The sequence below is a fragment of the Rhinatrema bivittatum genome, chromosome 4, assembly GCF_901001135.1.
Source record: "Rhinatrema bivittatum chromosome 4, aRhiBiv1.1, whole genome shotgun sequence".
Lineage (NCBI taxonomy): Eukaryota > Metazoa > Chordata > Amphibia > Gymnophiona > Rhinatrematidae > Rhinatrema > Rhinatrema bivittatum.
Window position 1 is genome coordinate 402,308,463 of NC_042618.1, and position 25,018 is coordinate 402,333,480.

At 42.9% G+C, this 25,018-nt stretch overlaps 1 protein-coding gene across 1 annotated transcript in view; it reads right to left on the reverse strand.

The window, feature by feature from the left end:
- The window catches only part of FRMD4B (FERM domain containing 4B), a 295,281-nt gene that overhangs the window by 215,555 nt on the left and 54,708 nt on the right, over positions 1-25,018 (reverse strand). Inside the window, exons 2-4 of the mRNA XM_029601082.1 lie at positions 17,983-18,048; positions 12,611-12,705; positions 10,931-11,023 (exon numbers count right to left, since the gene is read on the reverse strand). Coding sequence (XP_029456942.1) covers positions 10,931-11,023; positions 12,611-12,705; positions 17,983-18,048 — 254 coding nt within the window. The remainder of the gene's footprint in view (positions 1-10,930; positions 11,024-12,610; positions 12,706-17,982; positions 18,049-25,018) is intronic.

Consider the following 25,018-nt stretch of genomic DNA (forward strand, 5'->3'; position numbering starts at 1 on the left):
AACAGTGAGATGGGAGAGCAAGAACGTGTGGGAATAGGGAGAAGAGGGACTGAGCAAGAGTGTACGTGCGGGAAGAGAGAGCATGAGAGGGGTGATCAAGAATGGAGGAAAAGTAAGACTGAGAAGAGGGATGATGTGGAGATAGATAAGGAGGTGAACAGATGGGAGACAAATGAATTGGAGAGTAGGAAAGAGAAGATGGACTGGACGGGTAGGGGAGAACTAACAGATATGAAAAGCAGTGGTAATGAAGAGTAAAGAGATGGAAGCTGAGAAGAGAATGAAGAAAGGAGAACGAGCTTGGGTCCCTGGTAGTAGGCTGGCAGCAGTGGTAAGTGACCATGATAGAAACTACTCATAGGGTGGGTGGGGAGAAGCAGGACCCCCCCCACCCCATAGTTGCTCAATTACAACAATTATGTGCCAGCAGTAGGGCACACCCACACATACTCCTGAAAAACTTAGGAGCATTGCCCGCTGCTGCTATTTTTCAAAATGGCACTGGCCGACCTGAGGCAGGCATCATTTTGTTGTATGCTGTAGAACAAAATGGTGCCTGCCGTGGATCAATTGGCAGGAGCAATTGGGGATTTCTGCACCATTTAAACCCACAGATGGAGTAAGAGAGGGAGGTGGGGGTCCGTGGGAGACTTACCAAGGGCTTAGTTTTAGGGCGACAGTGGGATTTTAAAGAGGGAAAGGGGGGCTGACTGTACCTGAAAATTTTTTAATTTTAATGTCAGGTGTACAACCCTAGTCGGGATGTGGGGGTTGACAAGGGGGGAGAAAGGAAAAGAGAGAAAAGATGGTGGGGCAGAGAGAGAGGGGAAGGGAGTGGGAGCAGAGGTTGATTGGTTTTGAGCCCCCTCCCCCCCCCTACGAAAAAGGCATTCCATTGCTCCTGAAGGGGGCGGTGAAAACATTTTGTTTTCATGTCTAAAGTTAGTTTAGATGCCTAAATACCTACTTATATATTAAGCATAGAGAAGTTGAAAATTTTGATGAACATTTACATTATGTTGTAACTGTGTACTTTTTTGTACAATCTTTATATTCCCATTCAAATGACTGGAAACGCATTTTAAATTAGAATTTATTGCCAGTATTCTGAAATTTTTCACGAAATGGTAGTATAACTGCATGTGATAAATTATCACTGATTTTAAGACAATATGTTTGCCACATTGAGATGCAGAAAGAGGTCTAGAGCATGTGTGCACCATGGTGGCCTGTAAACACCTTCCTCCTGGAATGCTGCTGTCCCTCCAATACCGGCACTGTGATCATTTACAAAATTCGGGGGCTGGCTGTGCTAATATTACAAAGCATGAGATTTATCACAGCTGTCTTGCAAGTTGTAAGAAGGTTTTTGGGGCTGGCATTAATGAGCTAGAGCGTGCTGAGCAGAGGAACCTTCCCTAAGGCGGAGGAGCCAGCCTTGCATCCTGCAAGTCCGAATGATAGAAGCAAACAGAGTTGCTAATGTGGAAATGTGGGTCAATGAATCTCGTGAATGTGATACGGCCATGTTTAGGAAGGCCAGAGATGACAGAAAAGGGGAAGGAGTAGCTCCTTATGTCAAGTGAGATCAAAGCAACTGAAATACAGGTAACATGTGAAAAGAAGGCGGTGCTGTGGGCCATCTTACAACAAGACAATGGCACTTCCATATACATCATTCCGGCGTGATCCTATAGACCTCCAACTCAGATGGAGGAACTGGAAAGAGATCTGACCCAAGACATCTAAAAGCTGGGAATGAAAGGGAAGTGGTGTTGGGTTGGTGACTAACCTGCCAGATGTGGATTGGAGTATCGCATCTGTAGAATTGGTAAGAAGTAAAGAGAACACGGATGTTCTTTAAGGGGCTTTGCTCAAACAAATGGTGATGGAATCAAGAAGGGGAGAGGGAATACTGGACCTGGTATTCACAAATGGAGACTCTGTCTCTAATATCCTGGTAAGTAGTCACCTAAGCAACCAGTGACCATCAGACAGTATGGTTTAATATGAAGGCCAAGGCGGAGAAAGGTCACATGAAGTTCAAAAACCTGGATTTCAAAAATAATGGCTTTGCTAAAATGGGGAAGTAATGTGAGGATGAGCTGATACGCTAGGAAGAGTTAGATGAAGTGGAAGAACAGTGGCCTAAAACTAAACAGAACTATAATAATGGCACAAAACTTTCTGTACAAAAAGTAAATAAAAGTAAGAAGAAAGGGAAACCAATATGGTTCTCTAAAGAGATAGTACAAAAAATTAAGACTAACAGTACAAACATCTCAAAAAGAGAAACACAGGAAAGAATATCTGATACAACTAAAATAGACCGGAAAGAAATTATGGTAAAAACTAAGGGTGTTCATTCTACAAAATATTTTGGGTTTTTTCCCCTCGGGTATTGTTTTGTTTAATGTTTATTTTGTTGTTTTGCATTTGCAAAGAACACAAACGTTAACCCTTCCCAAACAAAAACTATGAAATGGGCATCCCCAGGTCCCCCTCTTACCTACCCCAAAAAGTGCCATGGCCAAGAACCACTCTGGTCTCCACTTACCCTGCCACTGGGGTGCTGAAGGGTAGGAAGGAAGCCCATCACCTCCTGCCCTGGATTGTTCACTTTCAAAATGTTGCTGGATGGCCCTGAGACCAGCACCACAATTATATCAAAATGGCGCATTCTCGGAGCTTGCTAGTGCCATTTTCATGTACAGCTGTACAAACATATGGCTTTACAATAAAATAGTGCTGGTATCATTTTGAAGTTATTATGGCATCAGTGTCAGGACCAACTGGTGCCATTTGAAAGTGTATGACCAACAGGCAGGAGAATACTGGGAACTAGCCATATTTGACCCGGGGGACTCCAGGTTTAGAGCCCTTTCACTTAGTCTCTAGGAGAGCACCCAGGATCTCCAGGTCCTATGAATCACCACCTTTCTCTCAGCCAAACTGCCTTTTTCCCATCTGTACTGAGTAGATGGCAGACACTAGGATGGAGTCCAAGGCAGGAAGCAGGAAAACGTTTTGCTGCTAATTCTCTGCCTGCCACCTCTGATTGGTTATGGCTATGAGAATGAACCAATCAGCAGCCAGAGGTGGGGAAGTACTATCTTCCTCTCCAGTCCTGCAGGGATCCCAGTAAAGGAAAGGAAGAGAGGAGAGCAAAAGAAAGTGTACATCTGTGAGTAAGTGATCAAAGGAGGAGGGAAGAGAAGATTGTGTGGGGGTGAGGGGATCAGTGAGAAGACAGAGCAAGAATGAGCATGAGATTGCAATGAGAGGAGAGAGCAGCAGAGTGAGTACTAGGAGAGGCAGCGAAAGGAGAAAGTGTGAACGCTGGAAAGGATAGTTAGCAGGAAATTGGGGGGGGGGGGAGATGAACGGGGACTGCCAGATGAGAGAGTAAGAGTTGGGGATGTGCAAGAGCATGGGACAAATAAAAAATGGGAGACGACAAAAGCAAGGAAGACAGAGAGTTGAATTGGGAGAGAGAGGGAGAAAAACTGCAGAATAGGGAGGTGGAAGAGAAAAAGGAGAGAGTGAGGACCAGGGATAGAAGGAGATAGAGAGGACCCAGGGTTGGTATCTAGGGTGATAATGTAGAAGGAAGGAGAGAGTGCAGGAGAAAGAGGAGGAAGAACGGTGAAAGCAGAGCAGGCAGGATGAATAAGAAAAAAAGCAGAAGAGAGAAAAAGAAGAAAGAGATAAAGAAGGAAAGGAGAGAGAGAACTGAAACAGAAAGGAAAAAGAAAGGACACCTAAGACAGAGAGGCAGAAAAGAAAGAGGAATCAAGATAAGGACAGAGATTAAGAAAAAAGATGCTGAACCAGAAAATCAAGCCAGAGACATGAAAGGTTGGACACTTATTATCTGATAGAGAATATAACTTACAAAGAAAGGGGCAGAACTCATACGTTCCCAGCGGGCATCCCTCTTGCTCCTTGAGACCATCACATATGGGTAAGGGGCCAGGGTGGTTCCTGGCCCCCAGTGCCTTTTGGGTGTGGAGGGGTTTGGAGGTCCTGGCACACTGGTCAGTTTTGCAGCAGCCTTGGGGAAGCCTCAGGTCAGGATTGGGGGGGGGGGGGGCAGTCCACTTTTTTTTCAAAATGAAACAAAAGTAAAACCAACAAAATTTCATTGGTTTTTCCTTTTGTTCCATTTTGAAAATGTCATGAAAGGAATGCACATTGCTCGTAAAAACGCACGTGGAAGAAAAGATTGCCAATGAGGTAAAGTGAGGCGAGAAAACATTTTTCAGGAATGTCAGAGACTGGATGAAGACCAGGGGTGAATTTTATGATTGAAAGGAGACGAGGAGCGATCTGTTGAGAAAGATGAGAAAAAAAAAGCAGAAATGCTAAACATACTTTGGTATTCACTGAAGAGGACCTTCGAAGAAGGGTCGTCGCCAGTTAGCAAGTGTAGACACCACACCATTTAAGGAAGAGAGCGTTTGGAAATAACAAAACTGAACGTGGACAAAGCCAAAGGACCAGGTGACCTACGCCCTAGGATAGGCAGGGAGCTTGGAGCGGTTCTAGCGGGTCCACTGAAGGACCAATAGATCCTTGGAAATGGGAGCAGTGGAGCTGCAAGATCGGAGAAGGGCAGTTGTAGTCCCTCCTTACAAAAGTGGTATCAAAGAGGAGGATTGAAACTACTGCCAGTGGCTGGAAGATTTAATGGAGGGTCTGTTGCAGAAAAGGAAGGTGAACTGTCAACAATGTGTTGAGTTGCAGGATCCGAGGCAGCGTGGTTTTTAGCAGAGGAACATCGTCTCAAATGAACCAAATTGATAACTTTCCATCGGGGGACTAGAGAATTAGATCAAGGGTGTTTAGTTGGATTTCAGCAGAGCTTTTGATACTGCCCTGCATAGGAGGCTCGTGAATAAAATGAGCAGCCTGGGAGTGGGTCTCAAGGTGGTAAACTGGATTAGAAATTGGTTGACCGAGAGAAGGCAAAGGGTTGTGGTAAATGGAAGTCACTCAGAGGAGTGATGGGTGATTAGAAGAGTGCCTGAGGAATCGGTTCTGCTGATAACTTTGTGAGTGATACTGCGGAGCAGGTTAGCAGGAATGGCCTTTTGTTTTGCAGATGAGACTAAAATCTGCAACAAGAGTGGACACTACTGAAGGAACAGAGAGAAGGAGAAGTTATCTAAGAAAGCTTGAGGATTGGTGAATGTTTGACAGTTAAAATTCAATGCCATAAAGTGCAGAATAATGCATTTGGGGAGCAGAAATCCAAGGAACATTATGTAATGGGGGGGCGAAGGGTGAGAGGTTGATTAGCACGGCCCAGGAGAGAAACCTCGGGGGGATGGTATCAGATGATCTGAATGTAGAGAAGCAGTGTGACAAGGTGGTGACTAGGGCCAGAGCGATGCTAGGATACACAGAGGGGCCGATGTAAGAAAACCTGTGCTAAAATTGGCTTTAAAATTTTAGCACAGGTTTTTTTTTTTTAGCACATGCAGTAAAACACAGTGTCCGTGTGGGATGCAGTAAACTAATGGCATGCAAATGACCCATGTGTAAAAAAAAATGTGCGCCATAAATAAAAAAGCATACTTTTTTTTTCTTGGAAGCTATTTGCATGCCAACTCGCGCTAAAAAAAAAAAGGGCCGGGCACAATTTATTTATTCCTTCACCTACTACTGATTGGTCCCTCCACTGTCACATGTCAGTGAATGAACCAATCCCCTTTCAGAAGGCTGTCCTGAAAGGGGATTGGTTCTTTCACTGATATATGTCAGTGAAAAGGATCAGTTGGGAAGAGCCCTGCCGGGAAGTGGTTCTCCAGCAGGAGTTCCCTGTGGGGGAGGAAGGATTCGTGGGCTGATGAGAAGTGGGGGGAGGGGGGTGAGACTGAAAGTCAGCATGGGTTCCCAGTGGGGAGGGAGGGAGGGGGTTTTACGGGCTGAGAATGGGGAAGGGGAGAGACAGAAATTCATCATGGGCCTTTTATTTTCTGGCCTCTGGTAAGAAGATAGGACCCGTTGGACAAGGAGCATTTAAAGGTATGATAAATGGACGATCCCTGGACCAAACTGCCTTTCCTGCTGGGCCAGACCTCAGGGAGCGATTTCAGTAAACTGGAGAGGAAGGGAGGACTTGTCAGATCAGCCGTGGGAAGTTTATCGCCTGCCTTTGAGCAGGTGCTAAATTTTCTGTGGTAGTAGAAGACGCGCTAGAGCATTTCCTTGCATGCATGCATGCTAAGCTTCCTGTGGGTTTTTTAGTGCAGGTGGATGCCTGGAATTCCCTTCTGGAGAAGGTAGTGAAGACAAAAAAGGTGGCTGATTTCAAAAGGAGTGTGGGAGTGACACAAAGAATCCAGAGTGGCAGGAGGCCGAAAATGAAAAACTGAGGTTGACTGTGGTAACTTTTCTCTGTGGAGGTAACCTACAAGGCGCAGCACTTAAAATCCTGAAGACAGCATCTGGGTACCCTGCATGGAGCAGCAATTATTACCATAAGCAAACTGCTGGGCCACTTTAATCCTTATCTGCCTTCATTCTCTATGTTATAATGTTTTAAATGGTTTCGTTTTTGGAAGTGTACAGTGCTCTATTTTACCCAAGGTATGGGCAAACCTGGTCTATCCTAGTTCAGGTCTTCAAAGGTTTTCCTCTAATAATTTGAGTCACCTTTGACCTAGTTTGAATATGCCACTCCTAATTTTTTTTTTAAATTAAATTCTGATTTACTCGGGCTGGTTTTTGGAAAGGTTTTCAATGGCTCACAGAGTTTCAGGTTTTGAATGAAACCAAGCAGCAGAATCTTTAAATGGAGCATCAAGTTGTCCCGAAGTTCATGTGCAAATGGCCTGCTACTTTAGTTCAGGATCTGAATCCTTTCGTTGGTGTACTGATGTAATGATGGCAGACAGCGCCCCTTGCTGGAGAACTCACAAAGCACTAAAATGGTAAGAGTTCAGGATTCAAATGGAAATGTGCAAGCTTTTTAAACAAAAGTTTGCAGTCTTGGTATGTGAACATGCATGAAATATGTGGGTTCAATGAATTTGTTTAGAGAAGAAGCTGGCAGCCTGCTTCTGGTCTCGCCCTGCTAAGCATAAACGACCAACAAATGTCATCATTCTGGTGGCCTAGTTTTGATCTTCAAACTCTAGACCATAAAAGAAATGGAAACTGTTTTTTTCAAATCCAACTATGTTTTTAAATTGGATCCTCACTGCAAATAATGTACTTAGCCATCCTGGATATTATCAATTGGCTATCAAATAGGGATGCGCTGTTGTCTTAAAAATGACACAAAATTATCAGTGATATTTGTTATGTTGTTTTGTGTTTTGAAACAACACAAAAAACCCCCAACAATTTTGTTTTGTGTCATTTGTTTAGCACACGTGTAGCGCATGCTGGAGTGTTTTAGCATGCACTGAACCACTTTAATGGATGGGCTTCCTAAAAATATAGCATGCACTAAAAGGAGACTAAAACAATATAAATGGGTAATAAAATGAGAGAAGCATCCTAAATCCAAAACATAATGAAATGAAACATTTTTTTCTATGTACACCCCTTCTATCACCTTTTCTGCTAATGCTTAATTTGGCCAAATAAAAGGAGGAGTTGGAATATTAAAAAAAAAATCAAGTGCTGATTTTTTGAATTGGCAAATGTGCTTGATTCAAGGAGCCCATAGTGAGCTGATTCCATGAGGGTTCCTGTGAATCCAGTTAGATTTTCTCCAGGATTTGTTGGGAGAAATTCCGATGAACTTCCCCAGCGGATCTGGGAAAAAATCCAAAAATTCTATCCAACTTGAATCAGGTTGAAATTTGCCTCGTTTAATTTGGGCCTCGACTTTTCTGCGCATCGCTGGTTGCAAGCATTTTCGACTGGAAACTGAACCCATATAACCCATCCTCCATTTATTTCCCAATACGCTCCAAGTCAGCACAAGATTTGGGCTTTATTACCTAAGGGCTTATTTTCCATTCTGTAGCGACGCAGAAAAGCCTCGATGATTCAGTCTCTTAAAGAGTACAGTCATGTAATTCCCTACAAAAATGTAGAAATGCATTCGTGGTTTGCGAAATTATTATTGCTTGGATACAGCGTTGTTTGTGCTCTAAAAGCAGCAGCAGTAACCAGAGTCTTCAAAATATTGACTTGTCTGTTTCTTGGCTTTGTATATACCCCTCTTGGTCTTACTCTCAGATCTCCTTCCTGTATTTTGTCCTAAGATTTCTTATCTTTTAATGCATCTGTAGATTTGGTATAAAGGAGAGAGTGTGCTCTTTTTCTTAAAAATTGCTTCTGTATTTTTTTTTTTTTTACTTATCTCTCTTTAAAATCTCCCTTACAGATAGGGTGACATATAATTGAAATATGCCTACCAAATTTATTTATTTAGAATTTTATATTCTGCTTTTCAGCACTTCAAAGCGGATTACATTCAGATACTGTAGGTATTTCCCTATCTCCAAAGGGCTTACAATCTAATTTTGTACCTGAGGCAACGGAGGTTAAAGGGACTTGCCCACGTTTAGTAAAAAATCTTTAAATATAATCTTTTAACAAAGTGTTTGCTACTATCACCTTCTCACCACCACTCCCACCCCCTCCCAAAATAAAAAAAAAACCAGACAATTCCCTCCTGCTTCTCGGGACTTCCAGCTCAGTCAGAAGCAGACACCGTGTGCCTTCATTGATAACTATTCGTGGATTTTAGCCTCCTCTTTCAGATCCCCTCCCAACTTGCCTATCCCAGTCAGCACAGCAGTAGTCCGTGGCTGGGGTCCCTGCACCCAGCTTCCTTCTGGAATCCTTCAACCATGGGTCTTCATTCTGGCCTCTGGGTGTCACTGTTGTGCAAAGTCCGAGATTCCCTCTCCCTAGGGGCTGTGAACGCCATCTCCAAAACTTCCACAGCCCCAGTCGTCCCAGGGTGTGACAGATATGGGAATTGGGCCCAGGCTGCCTACATAGCACCACTGTTACTGCGCCACCAGGCCAGCCCAAATTTCTTTTTTTTATCTTCCTGATGATTATAGAAGGATTGGGCAGCTTGAGTTTGCATCATTGTACTAACCTATATGGATGAGCCAGTTCTCAGCCAACATAGATCTGCAATGGGCATTTTTATGTATGTTCTGATAAGTCTGAGGGTTTTGGTTTTTTAACAATACAAAATGCACAAATTATAAGTATTTTTCTGTTTTCAAATACATTTTAAACTCATGCAAATCTTTTTAAAAATATATTTTTTAAAAATTCAGTTTTACAAATGATTTCTACCAAATGGCACAGATGTGGGCCCTTGGGCTTTGAGTGGTTGACACAACCTAGCAGGCGAACCTACCAGGCCCACACTGAAGGCTGATGGACTCGCCCTTACTAGGACTGGTGCTAGGGCTTCACCTGTACCAGCCCCATTCCCCGCAGGTTGAGCCTTTGGGTTCCAGGGGCCGTTAGGACTTAGGTGAGAGTCTCGTAAGGTGTGATCAGACAGACAAAATCAAGTCTTGGGCAGAGTCAGGGCTGGCAGCAAGCAATGGTATTCAGGTCCAGGCCAAGGTAAGTGCAGGCAGCACACAATCAGTATCCAAGTCCGGGCCAAGGTTGGGGCACGCAGTAAGCAGCCACTATCTGGGTCCAAGCCAGGATCGAGGCAGGCAGAAGAGTAGGAATATAAGAACATAAGAAATGCCATACTGGGTCAGACCAAGGGTCCTTCAAGCCCAGTATCCTGTTTCCAAGTCACAAGTACCTGGCAAGTACCCAAAATTTAGATAAATCACAAGCTACTATTGCTTATTAATTTCCGTAATAACAGTTTAGGGATTTTTCCTCTAGGCATTTATCCAAACCTTTTTTAAACCCAGTTACACTAACTGCTGTAACCACATCCTCTGGCAATGAATGCCAGAGCTTAACTATGCGCTGAGTGAAAAAGAATTTTCAGTATCTGTAGCAGAGGTCAGAAACAGGAATCTGGGAGGGACAGACAGACAAGACAAGGCACAGGGGACCAAAACCAGGCAGGAACCAGCAGAGCAAAGTGGGACAAGGAAACCACAGACAAGGCAAAGGAGACAACAAGCAAAGCAGGGAAATGACAAGCAAGGCAAACCAAAAGACAGCAAAAAGCAACACACATTGTGGGAGCAGGAGGACCTGTTACTGAGACGTCTGTTAGGAGTGTGGCTGGGATTTAAATACCCAGTCGTGCTGACATCATCAGAAAGCATCACAGTCTCTTTCCCATTGCTGGGCCTTGAAATTCCTGTGAGTGCGCATGCGTGTGCCTAGGGGAAGCACAGTGCACCCAGCTGGGGGCATGATGGCGGTAACCTTGCCCTGAGGGGACTCTGGCATCATCCTACGCCGTTTGGGATAAGTGCAGTCGGCCGCGGGGCTGTCCTGCAACCAGCCCACATTACATCAAATATAAAGAACTGAAATTCCAGCAAAAGAAATACCACTAAATATAAGAATAGGTAAAATGACTGTTGTAAATTAATAATTTGTAGGGGGATAAAATTAATAAAAGAAAACATCCCCAAACAGAAGATAACAGAAAACAGCTGTGAGCTATCTAATTCATAATAAGCCCAAACTAGACAAAAATACCCCAAAATTGGAGGGAAAAAACCTATTAAAATATTAATCGCATAAAAAGGTTGACCTAAGCAAGATTACTAGAAGGAGAATCTAAATAAAACTTTAGTAGTTTTTTCCAGAAATGTTGTCAGTTTGAAAACATATTCATTTTATTTTTAAATTTAATAGAATATATAAAGGTGTATTTCAGCATAAATTGTGCCCTTAATTGCGGCTATTCCTGTCAAATGTTTGTCAATTTTTGAAGGGGATCCATTGCCAAATATTTTTGTTCAAGGTTCCTTTTCTCACTTTATTTTCAATGCAGCACAAATGGTGAACTCACCGAACTGCGAAGAATAACGTCACAGGACCAGGTTTCTTTGGGAAGTCATGATCCAACACTCTGTGATCGAGCTGCAGCCACACACTTTGACCTCTGTAGAGGGAAGCAAGAACAACGGCATGATCACAAATGCAGCAGAAATACCACACCTTTTGGGGCCTGTGTGATTTTTTTTCGTTGTGTGCAAAACTGGTACCTCTAACGCAGAGTTATCCACTACTGGAAAGAGCTTACACAATCCAAAAAAAAAATAAAAAATGAGAGCACAGATTCTTTAAGAAGATAATGCTACACTGACATCCAACAAGGAGAGCTCTACGTAGAGCACTAGGATTTCTGTCTTGGGACATGAGCTGACGATGATTCTCCTCTCCTGTTGGCTCTGTGTGACCTTGTGCAAGTCCCTTTAACTCCCTGTAACTTATGGGACCCAGTTCAAAATGAAGCATTTGTCTTGATTTGGCTTTTCTAAGTTACTGTATAATATTTTTAAGAACCTACTGGACTGAATAAGGTACATGGACTGTATATAGACAAATTCCCAACACATATATCCACTATGAAGTGATTTAAAAAAAAAAAATATCTGTATATTTGTATTTCTCTACACGATATGACATAGATGTACAATCAAGCACTATACTGTATGTTAATTAATATTCAATAAAGCTTCCTGTAGAAAATTATTAAGTGTAGGTATTCAAACAAACCACTTTAGTTCTCTGATTCATTGCCAAAAGCTACAGTGACAGGAAATGGGTGTTGAAAGGAAACAGATTAAACCCGTTACAGCATGCACTGTAGCACCCTCATATTATGTAAGTAGATGTGTTGCATTACATCCAAAGAGCATCAACCTGTCCATGGCTAGTCAATCAATCATGAGGAGAATGATTTTTATTTCCCAAAAGGAATAAGGGAAAGAAATGTGCTGTTTGAAAACACAGAAACAACACCGAACTCAGTTGTTTTTGATTTGTCATTTACAATATAAAATGACAAAAAATGATTTTGTTTCTGTTTTTCATTTTAACGAGTGGAAAAATGGTCTTAGTGAGCGCTAAAATGATTTTGCATACACAAATGAACAAACAAAAGAAAAGATGACATTCAAAACAAAAAGAAAAACATTTTAATGCACATCCCTGACAAGAGAGGGCAGCCTGATTAGAGGGAGATACTTTAAAGATAGGATTCCAAAAGGCAGAGCTTTTATTTTCCATAACTAAGCACTTACTGCATTGGTTACTCTTTGTAGAAGTGTTTATAATGCCTTAGCTTTACAAACTGTACTAAGAGTACTCTTTGGCTGCCCAGAAAAAATGGCACTCATGGGGGGAGGGGAATGTCATTTCACGAGGGGGGCTTGGACACTATGCATGTACATTTCAATTTTTGGAAATCTACATCTGTAGCAGGCAGGCTACTGACTGGCGTTGTTTTTACACATCATTGACACCGTGGAAGTGCCTGTGCATATTTTTAACTACACAGCAAACCAGTAATTCAAACACACTGTCCGCAGGCGTCTTACGTTTGAAAATCATCTGTGTATTTTTGCGGAACGTAAAGTGCACACATACATTGCCAGCAAAGCATCCAATTCAAAATGTACCCCTCCGATCTTATGCCCCCCCTCTTAACGTTTGCAGACAGCAATTCAAAGTAAACTTGACTTACGTGTCATCTATGAACGTTACGCCAAAATATTCTTTTTCTTTCAGGTTGAAATGAGACGCTACCAGGTCCAGCAGCTCCCGAGACAATAGTTTGGGCTAGTAAAAGAATTAGCAGTTCAAAGTTTAGTTGTATTGCAATGTTCAATTAAAAATGCTCCCTTCTTATTAAATTGTTCAGTTACTAACCAATAGGCCCTGGTTATTGGATGGTCTTAGGAAGATCTTTTCACCTTCACTTTACTTAAGCACAGGCTGTGTGTTCTATGAGGCCGGGACAATGAGACCAAGGAAACGGACTTCTGCTTGCCTGTAGTGCTGCAGACTGCACAGCGAGGGCGATTTTGAAACCCCCTGTGCAGCTTGCAGGCCCATGGGTAGTGGTGGGACTCAATCTGGCCAGCGTGCACAAATGTGGGTACCAAGTACCTGCATACTTTTCACCTGCATGGGCGCACGTGCAAGGTATGTGCTAGAAAGAATGCCCATAGATTTGAAAACAAAATCTTTGAGTATGCTCTGACTCCCCCGGCCTGTCCCTGTTTCACCCCCCCCCTTTTTTTTTTTTTTAACATGGGTAAAAGGATGTTCTCTGTGAGCAGTGTGCACATTTCAGCCCACACTGGGGCTGAAATATGCACACCAAAAACACACCAAAAACTTTGATTTTTGCTTCCATAATAAATACAAACATTGCATTGTAGTTTTTCCTCTTTTAAAGTGGTTATATCATCAGCTATTTTGTAATTACTCCATCAGCAGCAGTTAGAACTAAAGATATTTATTGTCTTTCACATTTTTCCGTCATTCCTGAAGAAAAAGAAACATTGACAGTTTGTCAAGGCTCCTCCGACTTGGTCGTTTCACACTGTGAATCTGCTGTGCTGTTTGTGGACAGTAATGGATTCCAGCAGGGGTCCCTAAATCTGGTCCTCGAGAGCCACAACCCACTATGGTTTTCAGGATTTCCACAATGAATATGCATGAGGCATATTTGCATGTTTTGCCTCCATCGTATGCAAATGTGACCTCATGCATAAGTCACTGTAGAAATCCTGAAAAGCAGTCTGGGTTGGGGCCCTCGAGCAACAGATTTGGGGACCTCGGGATTAGAGCCACACTGCTGCACCTCTATGACAACAGCACAAAGAGCTGAAAAGAGATCAGGAAAAGATTTTTTTTTTTTTTGGGGGGGGGGGGGGAGGTCATGACCTTCATGGTGCACAAGTAAATATATAAGAAAGCTAAGAAATTAACCTACAACAGAAGAAGAGACCTAGGAGGAGAATGACCATTCTAAGGATGTGCAGCGGGAGGAGGAGAATGACCATTCTAAGGATGTGCAGCGGGAGGAGGAGAATGACCATTCTAAGGATGTGCAGCGGGAGGAGGAGAACGACCATTCTAAGGATGTGCAGCGGGAGGAGGAGAATGACCATTTTAAGGATGTGCAGCGGGAACATTGTCATTTTGGTTTGTTTTTTTGTTTCAGGGTTTTTTTAATTCATTATGTTTTGGGTTCGTTTTAATATTTATTTCAGTTTGGTTCATATGCTGAAATAAATTAAACATTAAATTTAACTCTTCTCCCCAAACAAAAGCTGAACCAAAACAGGGCCTCCCTGGACCCTCCCATTCCACCACTTCTGCTTAACCTGACCGTGGCCTATGGGGGCCTCCCTGTTCCCCCCCTCACTCCTTTGCAAATAAGCTGGGGGTCTACCCTGGCCCCTCTGCTCTCCTCTCCTCACTTCCCACAAATATGCCGGGGCTGGGCCCTACCTGGCATCCATTTAACCCTTCTGTGGGTTTGTTGGCTGCAGAAAGGGACAGGAGTGATTCCCAGTTGCTCCTTCCCCACTGGATCCCTTTCAAAAATGGTGCCGCTTCTGGACAGGCCAACGCCATATTGTTTTAAAACTATAGAGCAATATGGTTGTTAAGTATTAATATGGTCGTAAAACAAAACTTTTGATTAGCAAACTTAAATTAGTTTTCTAACCTTGTTTGTGCCTGTATAATAACAGAGTCGGCGCTTCCATTAGACAAATTAAGCAGTCATCTAGAGTGCCAAAAGTTTGGGAAGCGACAAAATCCCGCCAGTGTGAGGGGTGTTGTACCAGAGCCACTGCCACCAGTAGAAGGCAGCGCCGTGCCGGAGCCACTGCCGCCAAAGAAGGGAGCGCCGTGCCGGAGCCACTGCCGCCGGCAGAAGGGAGCGCCGTGCCGGAGCCACTGCCGCCGGCAGAAGGGAGCGCCGTGCCGGAGCCACTGCCGCCGGCAGAAGGGAGCGCCGTGCCGGAGCCACTGCCACCAGAAGAAGGGAGCGCCGTGCCGGAGCCACTGCCACCAGAAGAAGGGAGTGCCGTGCTACAGCCACTGCCACCACTAGGAGGGAGCGCCGTGCCGGAGCCACTGCCACCGGCAGAAGGGAGTGCCGTGCCGGAGCCACTGCCGCCGGCAGAAGGGAGCGCCGTGCCGGAGCCACTGCCGCCGGCAGAAGGGAGCGCCGTGCCGGAGCCACTGCCACCAGAAGAAGGGAGTGCCGTGCCGGAGCCACTGCCACCAGAAGAAGGGAGTGCCGTGCTACAGCCACTGCCACCACTAGGAGGGAGTGCCATGCTGGAGCCGCTGCCAATAGGAAGTTGGGGGAGGGAGTGCTTGACCAAAGGTTTGCCTAGGGTTCCAAATACTCTTCCACTGGCCCTGTATAATAGATGTTTTTATTGGATGAGGAAAAGGCCTCATTTACTAAGCATTTTTCCCATAGTCACAGAATGGGAGAGAAGCCTTAGTAGTCAGGCCCTCAGACTGTAAGTTCTTTGGGATAAAAACACACCTATAGTTCCTGAATGTAATGATCTCTGAAATGCTTGAAAGGTAGAATATAAATCATACAAATACATAATTCATTCCTGGGGCACTCAGCGACCTAATTTGGCATTCTACAATAGAGATAAACCAAATAACGCCAAAAAAATCCGATAGTTGCAAACTGTTTGCAATCTTATTGACCCAGATCATTAAAAAAAAACCTCATTTGCCTGGAACACATCATTGTCAGGAGGGTGTGTGGATGAGGTAGGGAGAGAGGTTGGAGGAAGGACGGAACTACATGGCTTCAAAATCCCACAAACATCATCATAGTTGGCTAAATGTTATGTTGATACAGTAAAAGGTCTCACACCCTGCAGAGAATACTGGTGTTTTTCCCCCCGGATTAATAAAGCCATGTGGACATGTACTTTGCACCTCCTTCATAGCACATGTGGGGCTTTCAGAATTAAATTCCCCACCCATATTTTCCAGCTCCCACCATAACCCAGCGGCAGTGTTGCCCATTGCTGACATGGGCAAAAGTATGCACACTGTTACTTTTACTCACATTGGGTGGGGTGCAATTTTCAAATGGCTCTATTCATAGCCACATTAACTTACTTTAATGCAGCTAAGTTTGTTTGTAAATTATTTGCAGAGAGTGTGATTTTCAAAGGCATTTCCTTGGGTAAAATAGTGTTTTACCTGCAGAAATGGGCTTTTTAAAAACTGCCTGCTCAATATGTGGGTAAGCCTATGTGCATAAAATTACCCGGATTGAGCGGAAGTGTTCAGTGGGCTGAGCTGAGGAGGGGGTTTGCATTTACGCACATAGGGGTAGCAGGCGGGCGCATGTTATAAAATCGGGGGTCAGCGCACGCAAGGGGGTGCACAATTGTGCACCTTGCGCGTGCCAAACCTACACCGAGCCGCACTGCCTTCCCCATGCCCTCCCAGGCCACTCCGAAATTGGAGCAGCCTCGGAGGGAACTTCCCTGCCCCCACCCCACCTTCCCTTCCCCTACCTCCCCCTACCTCCCCCGCCCTTTCCCCCCTACCTTTTTCGTCGTTTTTCTTTTGTTTTAAAACTTACTTCAACCCTGGGGCTGAAGTAAGTTGTGCGTGCTGGCCAACTGCTGGCGCGTGATCCCCGGCACAGTGGCAAATGGCTGCTGTGCCGGGAGCCTCTGACCCCGCCCCACCCCCTCCCCTTTTTGTAATACCCGGGACTTACATGCGTCCCAGGGCTTTATGCGCTTTGCCTGGCCTTTTGAAAATAGGCCTTGCGCACGTAACCTTTTGAAAATCTGCCCCATAGGAGTGAATTTTCAAAGGAGTCATGCAAATAAAGGACCTGATTTTCAAAAGCATTTACACACTTAAAAATGGGTTTTACACATGTAAATGCACTTTATTTATGTAAGTGGGCTTTTGAAAATTGCTACACTATATGCCATTGAATTGTTCACAGGATTTTCCCACATAAGTGCACTTTGCACGTGTAAATGCTTTTGAAAATTGCTATGATAGTATGTTACATTTCTGTGTGTATCTCTTTTGAAAATTCACCTGAAAAGTAGCAGATATCATAGGAATTTTCAAAAGTTCATTTGCACATGTAAAACCCAGTTTCAGACATGTAAATCCTTTTGAAAATTACCTCCACGGGTTTGAAAATAATGTATGTGTGCAAATGTTTCTGAAAAGTTTCCATGCACTGAACAGCACGAGTAAGTACATTTGTGAGTAGAGCTGGTGAGATAATTTTCAAAGCAGAGTTAATCATGTATGTTCACTATGAAAACAGATGCAATTTTTGCACACTTCTGCTGGTTAATTTACGAGTGATGTTACATAATTACCCCTCCCTTTGTATCTCTCTATAAAGGCAACATACTTTCTCCTCTCCTCAAATGGAGAAACCTGGCATCTTGCCCCAGAAGTTAAAAGGTACTACAATGATTCTATTGTACAATCTTTAATTCTGAAAATTATTTTTGCCATGATTGTGAACTGAACCAGAATGGATGCACCAATTCGATGCCCAGGTGAGATTTTTTTTTTTTAAATCACAAATCACCAAGATTGCACCAGCCTGTCTCTAGTCAACAGTACGCAGTGCATTTTAAAAATGACTTATGGTCCAAGAAATTGACTGTATTCAATATATTGAACATAATACATTGAAAAGTGTCAGAATCTATTCTTAGGTAATAAGAATTCAGAGGTGGGATTTGGGATTTTATTTAAAACCATGCCTATCTCTAGATATTAGGAATGTGCATTCATTTTGTTTAGCTGCTTTACACGGATACATTTTTTTTTGTGTAAAATCATATTTACATGCATAAAATCTATTTTATACAAGTACATAATTGCATATGTGCATACTTGCATGCATAAAATGCATTTTTAAGAAAACAAAATGAAATTTAAAAAAATGCAATGAATCCTTCCCCCTCAAGAAAAAACAAAAGAAATGTTCTCCCATGTATACCCCTACTACATATCACTTGTGCAACAAAAGGGGCACATGGCTGGTGGCCAGAAACTCTTTACCTGAACCAGCAGTTCCAACTTCCTGTCATCAAGGAGACACACCTGGCAGTGTCTGCCCTCTGTCATCTGTAAAATAAATAAAAATGGCATTAAATGAGTGGAATGAACTGTAGGATGCGCCTTAATTTTATTCAGCAGTCAATACACATTTGCTTGTTGTAGCAGGTTTGTGTTGCATGCTATTTAGCCACATTTCAAGAACTGGAAATCTTTTGATGATACGTTTTCATCGTTTAGTTATTATTCTAGCCAAGACTAAGCTTGCCACCACAAGCAAAACACACACAATGGTTCTCGCCAGGATGGATCTCCAATTCTTCAGCTGCTATTCCATTTGATTAACCTTGGCCTTGGTGCTAAAAATAGATTAACTGGGACCAACGTAATCCCTTATCCTTTCTTCTACTCACCAAATAATGCTAAGAGCGGGAAAACTCATTCATGTTTTGTTAAAGTTGAAAGTGGCATCTAGTAAATAGATCTTGGATTGTGAAACCGCAAGGGACAGATTCAGGCTCCACCACCACTACCACCACATTCACGGTTTGATCTTGAGCAGACCTAGCCTTCTTACATTCATACTTAGATTACAGACCCTTTGAATTAATCTTTTACAGTGCAATGTACTACAGCAGCCAGCAATGAAGATGATAACAAGCAATCAAAGTCCTAAACTCCTGCTCAACTCATGTCAGATCGATACGGCATAATCTTCAGTGACATAGCAGGCATGGCATTAAAGGATTTAGGTTGACATATGGTCAATATGAATGTCAATCCAGGTATTAAAACAACAGTACAAGCTAGAAATACCAAACAGCCTGTGGGACTGGGGCTCTCTTTCCCCTCACTTTTACTCCTCAATTTTTGTTTTAGCTCAGTATACAGAATAAAAAATGTATACCTCTTTTTTATGGCCACATCCTTCCATAAATCCATTTTTCAGATCCTATTCTATTCATGTTTCCGTGTGTTAGTGCTATATCTGGAATGAGATTCTGATAAGATTCAGCAGAGCAACTCCCTTTTCTCCCTTCCCTTCACCTCCACCTTGATTTTCTTAGATTTGTGATAGTGAGAGTGGCTCCATAAGGAGGAGCTTTCAAAATCTTTAAAACTAATCTCTACTTAGGAATTACAAAACAATCATAAAAAGGTAGACTTTAATGGTTTTTCTTAATTGCCTGAAAAATTTATTTTTGAATCCACAGCAAATTTTAAAATTACAGCTTTCACCCCCCGCCCCCAGGTATTTCTGCATTTGATTTTATAGCAAAAATAAACAAAAGAAAAAAGTTATATGTAACAAACATTCTTACATATTTACATTTTGTGCCTCTGTCCTAAACCGTTCAGAGAATACCTTTACCTGCCAGTGAACAGAAATATTTGTTCATTGTCTCCAATCTGAAACAATAGTTTTGATGGAATCAGTGGGAAAAAATAAAGTCATTTTTTCCAATGAAGTTCTCCAGTTTTTGTTCGTTATAATAAGCACTGAATAATTCCATGGGAAAAATAAAAAAACTGAAAACAAAAGTCCCTATGCATAACATTGCATACACTGAGGAGAGCAACTTTCTCATGCTTTTCCGTGGTTCCAATTTCATACTGCTAATTGTTCCCTTAAATCCCTACTTAGCCTATCAGGGAGCTATTGTGAGAATATGTTCCCTTGGAACATGCTGAGCTCCAAAATCACAAAGAAAATAACTAAGATTATTTTAGATTTTATGAAAAGTACATAGCACCATATTTTAGGGTTGAATTTTCTAAGGTTTAATGATGAACTGAGAAATCTCAAACAACTACTTCGGCAGAAAGAAAGAAAATGGCGTAAAGCCCCTTCACCAGCCTCACTCTCAGACTACAAACGCACGCTCCACCAATACAAAAGCAGTACACAGAAAACAAAAAGAGACTACTATGCCCGTCAGGTTCATCACCTCATCTTTGACTCAAAAGCCCTATTCGCCTTCGTTTCCAATCTCACTAAACCTATCACTCCTGATATACCACCCGAATTCTCTCAGACCAAAGCAGACGAACTGGCTCTTCATTTCAGCAAAAAAATCTCTGACCTCCTCAATCAAATATCACTAACCACTAGCTCCCAAGACAACACATACCTTCTCCCTAACAAAGATATACAGCTTAAAGCATTCGAACCCATCACTCTCACAGAGATACAATCAGTGCTGAAGAAAATGAAACCTTCATCACACCCTTTTGATCAAATTCCTTCCAAAATGCTACTTCTCATTCCTGATACTATATCAAAATCCCTTGCCGAAATTATAAACTGTTCCCTCTCCCAGGGTATCTACCCAGATGATCTAAAAACAGCATCAATCAAACCCCTCCTAAAAAAACCGAATCTAAATCCAAGTGATCCCAACAACTTCCACCCTATTTCCAACCTTCCATTCATAGCCAAAATAATGGAAAAATTGGTGAACACCCAACTTTCCAACTACTTGGAAGACCACGGCATTCTGTCTCCAAACCAATATGGTTTTCGAAAAGCTGCAAGCACAGAAACACTACTTCTTGCACTTTCAGACTTCCTCCTCGCCGGCATCGATAAAGGCAAAGCATTTTTACTAATCCTCCTCGACTTCTCGGCGGCCTTTGACACCGTCAACCATTACCTCCTCTTAAAACAACTGGCAAATATTGGAGTGACAGCTACTTCACTAACATGGTTCAAAACCTTCCTGGAAAACAGAGGATATAGGGTCAAAATTCACAATACAGAATCCCAATATCACCACTCCACCAGAGGGGTGCCACAAGGTTCATCCCTCTCACCCACCCTATTTAATGTATACCTCCTACCACTCTGTCAACTACTCACAAAACTAAGCCTTAAACACTTCCTCTTCGCGGACGATGTACAGATTGTGATCCCTATAAAAGATTCAATCTCGTCAACAATGGAATATTGGGATAGTTGCTTATTAGAAATCAAACACCTCCTTACCAGCTTAAACCTAGTCCTTAATGCGTCGAAAACGGAATATCTCCTTATAGCACCTGAAAACAACATCACGCTCTCAAAGCCACCTACCCTCCTACAAACCACCCATGTAAGAGATCTAGGAGCCATCCTAGATAACCGTCTTAACCTCAAACCATTCATAAACCGAACTACAAAAGACTGCTTCCACAAATTACATATTCTGAAAAGAATAAAGCCACTTTTCCACGCGCAAGATTTTAGATCAATCCTGCAAGCAATAATCTTCTCCAAACTAGATTATTGCAATTCTCTACTACTAGGCCTCCCAGCTTCTTACACCAAGCCTTTACAAATGGTACAGAGCACAGCAGCTAGAATACTTACAAACTCCAGGAAAATCGACCATATCTCCCCCATCCTCAAAGACCTTCATTGGTTACCGATCCACTTCAGAATTATGTACAAAACCATTATGATTATCTACAAGAACATCCATCAACACACTCAACTTGACTTACAAATCCCTTTTAAAAAATACACATCCGCCAGACCCATCAGGGAACATTACAAAGAATCACTTCAGGTACCTCATGCCAAAACTTACCAACATAAATCCTACAGTTCAAGAGCTCTTTCATCAGCAGGTCCAATCCTTTGGAACTCCATCCCACCGGACCTAAGACAAGAACCATGCGCCCCAACTTTTAGGAAGAGACTAAAAACGTGGCTTTTTAAAAAAGCGTTCCCAGAACTGGATTAAATTCCCCACCCATCAGCACAAACACAAAGTTAGTGAACTGTAATAAACCCACTAACTTCATACTCAGTCACAGCATCTTATTATTATACTTCACAACAGCATCATATTTGATCATTTTTGCTACTCATCTATATTTTTATAATACTATACTTATTTATTAATTGATACAGTTGGCTAAAATGTTAATATTCTTCCTTCAGTTTCCTCCCCCTTTCAGATCCTAGTTATTTTTCCTTGTTTTTTGTAACTTTCTCACATCCTAAATATTGTTAATATATCTGTTAAGTTTCATTCTATATGTGACGTTGAATTGGGAAATGTTTTACTATGTTACTCTCTGCCTTTACTCACATTGTTAATTGTAAACCGGGTTGATGTGATTCCTATCATGAAACTCGGTATAATAAAAATAATAAATAAATAAATAAATAAATAAGGCATTAATACACATAAAATAGAGTCATGTGTGAAAATGGCTGCTATAAAGTTACTCAGAGCTGCGTGTACACACGCAGAACCTGATGCACATGCAGAACCCAGTTTTGTGTGTACTTTATGCATACTGGGGGGAGGTATTCTGAGAGAGGGGGAGCAGAATTGAGACTTACATATCTACCTTTTTATATTCAAAAGTATGTGTGTAAGTTCTCTGACACAAGTCACGCCCATGATAGAAGAGGAGTAACTTTGTGCAGGTAAGTCTGTGCATGTACCAGCCCATGTATGCAAGCAATTTCAAAGTGAACTTAGGTGCATCAGTTTGCTTTGAAAATTTAGAGTAAAGAATGTACATAAAAGGTACACACAGACTTGCGGTCCCGGTCGCTAGACTTGCGACCAGGCCCTTACCTTCCTCTCTTGCTGCGGCCTGCAACGGGGTCCGGTGTTTCTCGGTACTACCTGGCCTCTCCGTGGCGGCATCTCCACGAGGGAGACGCCGCCGAGTCCTGATTCTGAATCCGCCCATCCTAGGGGTACACGTGCGCGCGAGTGAGACCGTTTTAAAGACTCAACTGCAGGAAGCTCCAGCCCGCCTCCTTGATGATGTCAGATGCCAGCAAGGTATTTAAGCCGGGAGTCTGGCTAAGGAGATTGCCTAGCAATGAGGTTCTCTCCTTGGAGGCACCAGTTGCTGTGTTTCTGATCCTGGTCCCGCTCATCTTCCGGATTCTTCTTGGCTTGTCTCCTTGGTTCCTGATCCCGGTTCACCTCTGATACTCCGTGTCCATCGCCCGTCTCGACTCCTGCTCCGTCCTCGCTTTGGTCTCGCTTCTGTCGCCTAAGTCCCAGTGGTCCGGATCCTCAAGGGCTCTTCCCGGGGGAATCTCGGATCTCCAGGGTGAAGATTCTGTTCCTGCGTTCATCTTGGTACCGCCTCCCGGCCTGTCTCATCTCCATGGAGCTCTCTCTTCCAACCATCTTCCTTCACCAGGTCGGCCCAAGGGTCCATTGTCCAGTCCGCAACAGTTTGCAACACAGACATCATTCCTATCTGGACAATTATAAAATTAGCCTCTCTGAGGATAATTGTACAAGGGACCTCTGTTTTACCCACAAAAATGGCCCTTTTGAAAATTGCCCAGGTGATATATGTGTGTAAAATTATAAGCATACACCCTGTATGCGCGTAATTTTAAGTGCATCAGGGAGAGGTATTCCTGGACTGGAGACTGGGCAGGGTTTGTATTTAATATCCCCATACTTTTCAGTTTTGAAAACAATGCCAAGTAACATTCCCTGGTGTAGCTTTGTGTGGGTTTTTTTCGTGGAATAATTTTCAAAGCTAGGAGAAAAGCGGAGAGTTGAAGATCAAGCAGTGGATCCTGGGTCCAGTGAATGGGAACCCCAGTAATGGGGGGAGGATGACCCCATGTTTATAGTTTGCATAGTGATTCCTCAGATTCTTATGCAAGGATACGCAGGGACCCTGCATTCACAGATTTACTATCTGAAATTATCTTATGGACATTAACAAGAGAGATTTGTTATCAAATGCCATCGTTTCATGTTTGAACCATTTCTTCAGTAAAGTTATTGTTGGAACACCACCTCGGTGTCCAGCTTCTCTACACTGGCATTCAGGATAAGAGACTGCAATTAAGGCCTGGACCTTGGAGATTAATCCTTCCCCCCACCCACGGAGAACCCTTCAACTGGGGAAAAGAAAAGAAAGACACAGCATTATCAGTGACTTGGCCCCAGTACTGAGTGTGCCCTGTGACTTATTGCAGATCACCTTAGCCAGGGTTACACCTATTTTTGTACTGCGAAACATTTTGGGGGTTTGGGCTTCAGCAAAGTGTATTTGTTTTTGAGCTGCACCCAGTTGTGGAGATTCTGTTTTGGAGAGGCTGTGTGCACGATCCCCTTGGGCCTTACAGTTTTGTTTTTCCCCCATGGAAGAACCCCTGCAGCATCTGAAGGTGGCCCCCTTGCCCATTTCCGGGAATACCTGGAAAAAGGGAGCGCCTGCGGGTATTTCATTTTGAAATCCTCATGTGTGCTGCAGAGTAACAATAAATAATGGCAGAAAATGATTAAAATGGCTTATCCAGAATGCCCAGCGAAACATTTTGGGTTGCTTAAATGCTGCTCTGTGCAAGTTACCCCTGTGTCTTCTGTCCAGGATTGGCAAGGGGTAACCATCCCTAAATTTTAAAAATGTACTCGTAGGCCCATGGGTAGAAAGCCTGTATAAATCTACTCCCCTTGAGAGGCATTTAAACCTCATGCATCTTTGGGGTTAGTTTTTAAAGCCATTTACGAGCATAAAATCTACTTTTATGTGCATAAGCAGCTCTTTGTTAATAGCTCTGGCAGGAATGCACATAAAAGAATGCATGCAACTCGATTGCGCCCGCACTTTTTCGTGCACCCGTGGGAGGCATTCCAGGAGATGGGGAGGGGACGTGGAGCAGGGGCAGGGATAGGATTTAAGCACAGAATTTTGGGATTTTCAAAAGCCTGTGCGTAAGTTTACACACAGCTAGGAGCATGTACTAGCTTCCTTCGTGTAACCTCTGCGCAGCATTGGGGGAGACTTTACCCCCAGCATTTTTTTAAAGTGATTTTATGTGGCAAAGTCTGCGTGTAACAGGTCTGCGCAGACTTCTAAAATTATCCTTGTTAAAGGCTCCTTTCATGAACAATAACAAAGTAGTTTCAAACAATTTCCCAGTCACATCCTCCTAAACAGAAATCTGTCTGGAGAGATCCTGTAGGATATTGCATCTCACTCAGCTCCGGGAAGAACATCCTCCAGCTGAAGTTTTGTAGACATCACAGTATTCACCAATTAAATAATCTGTAAACAG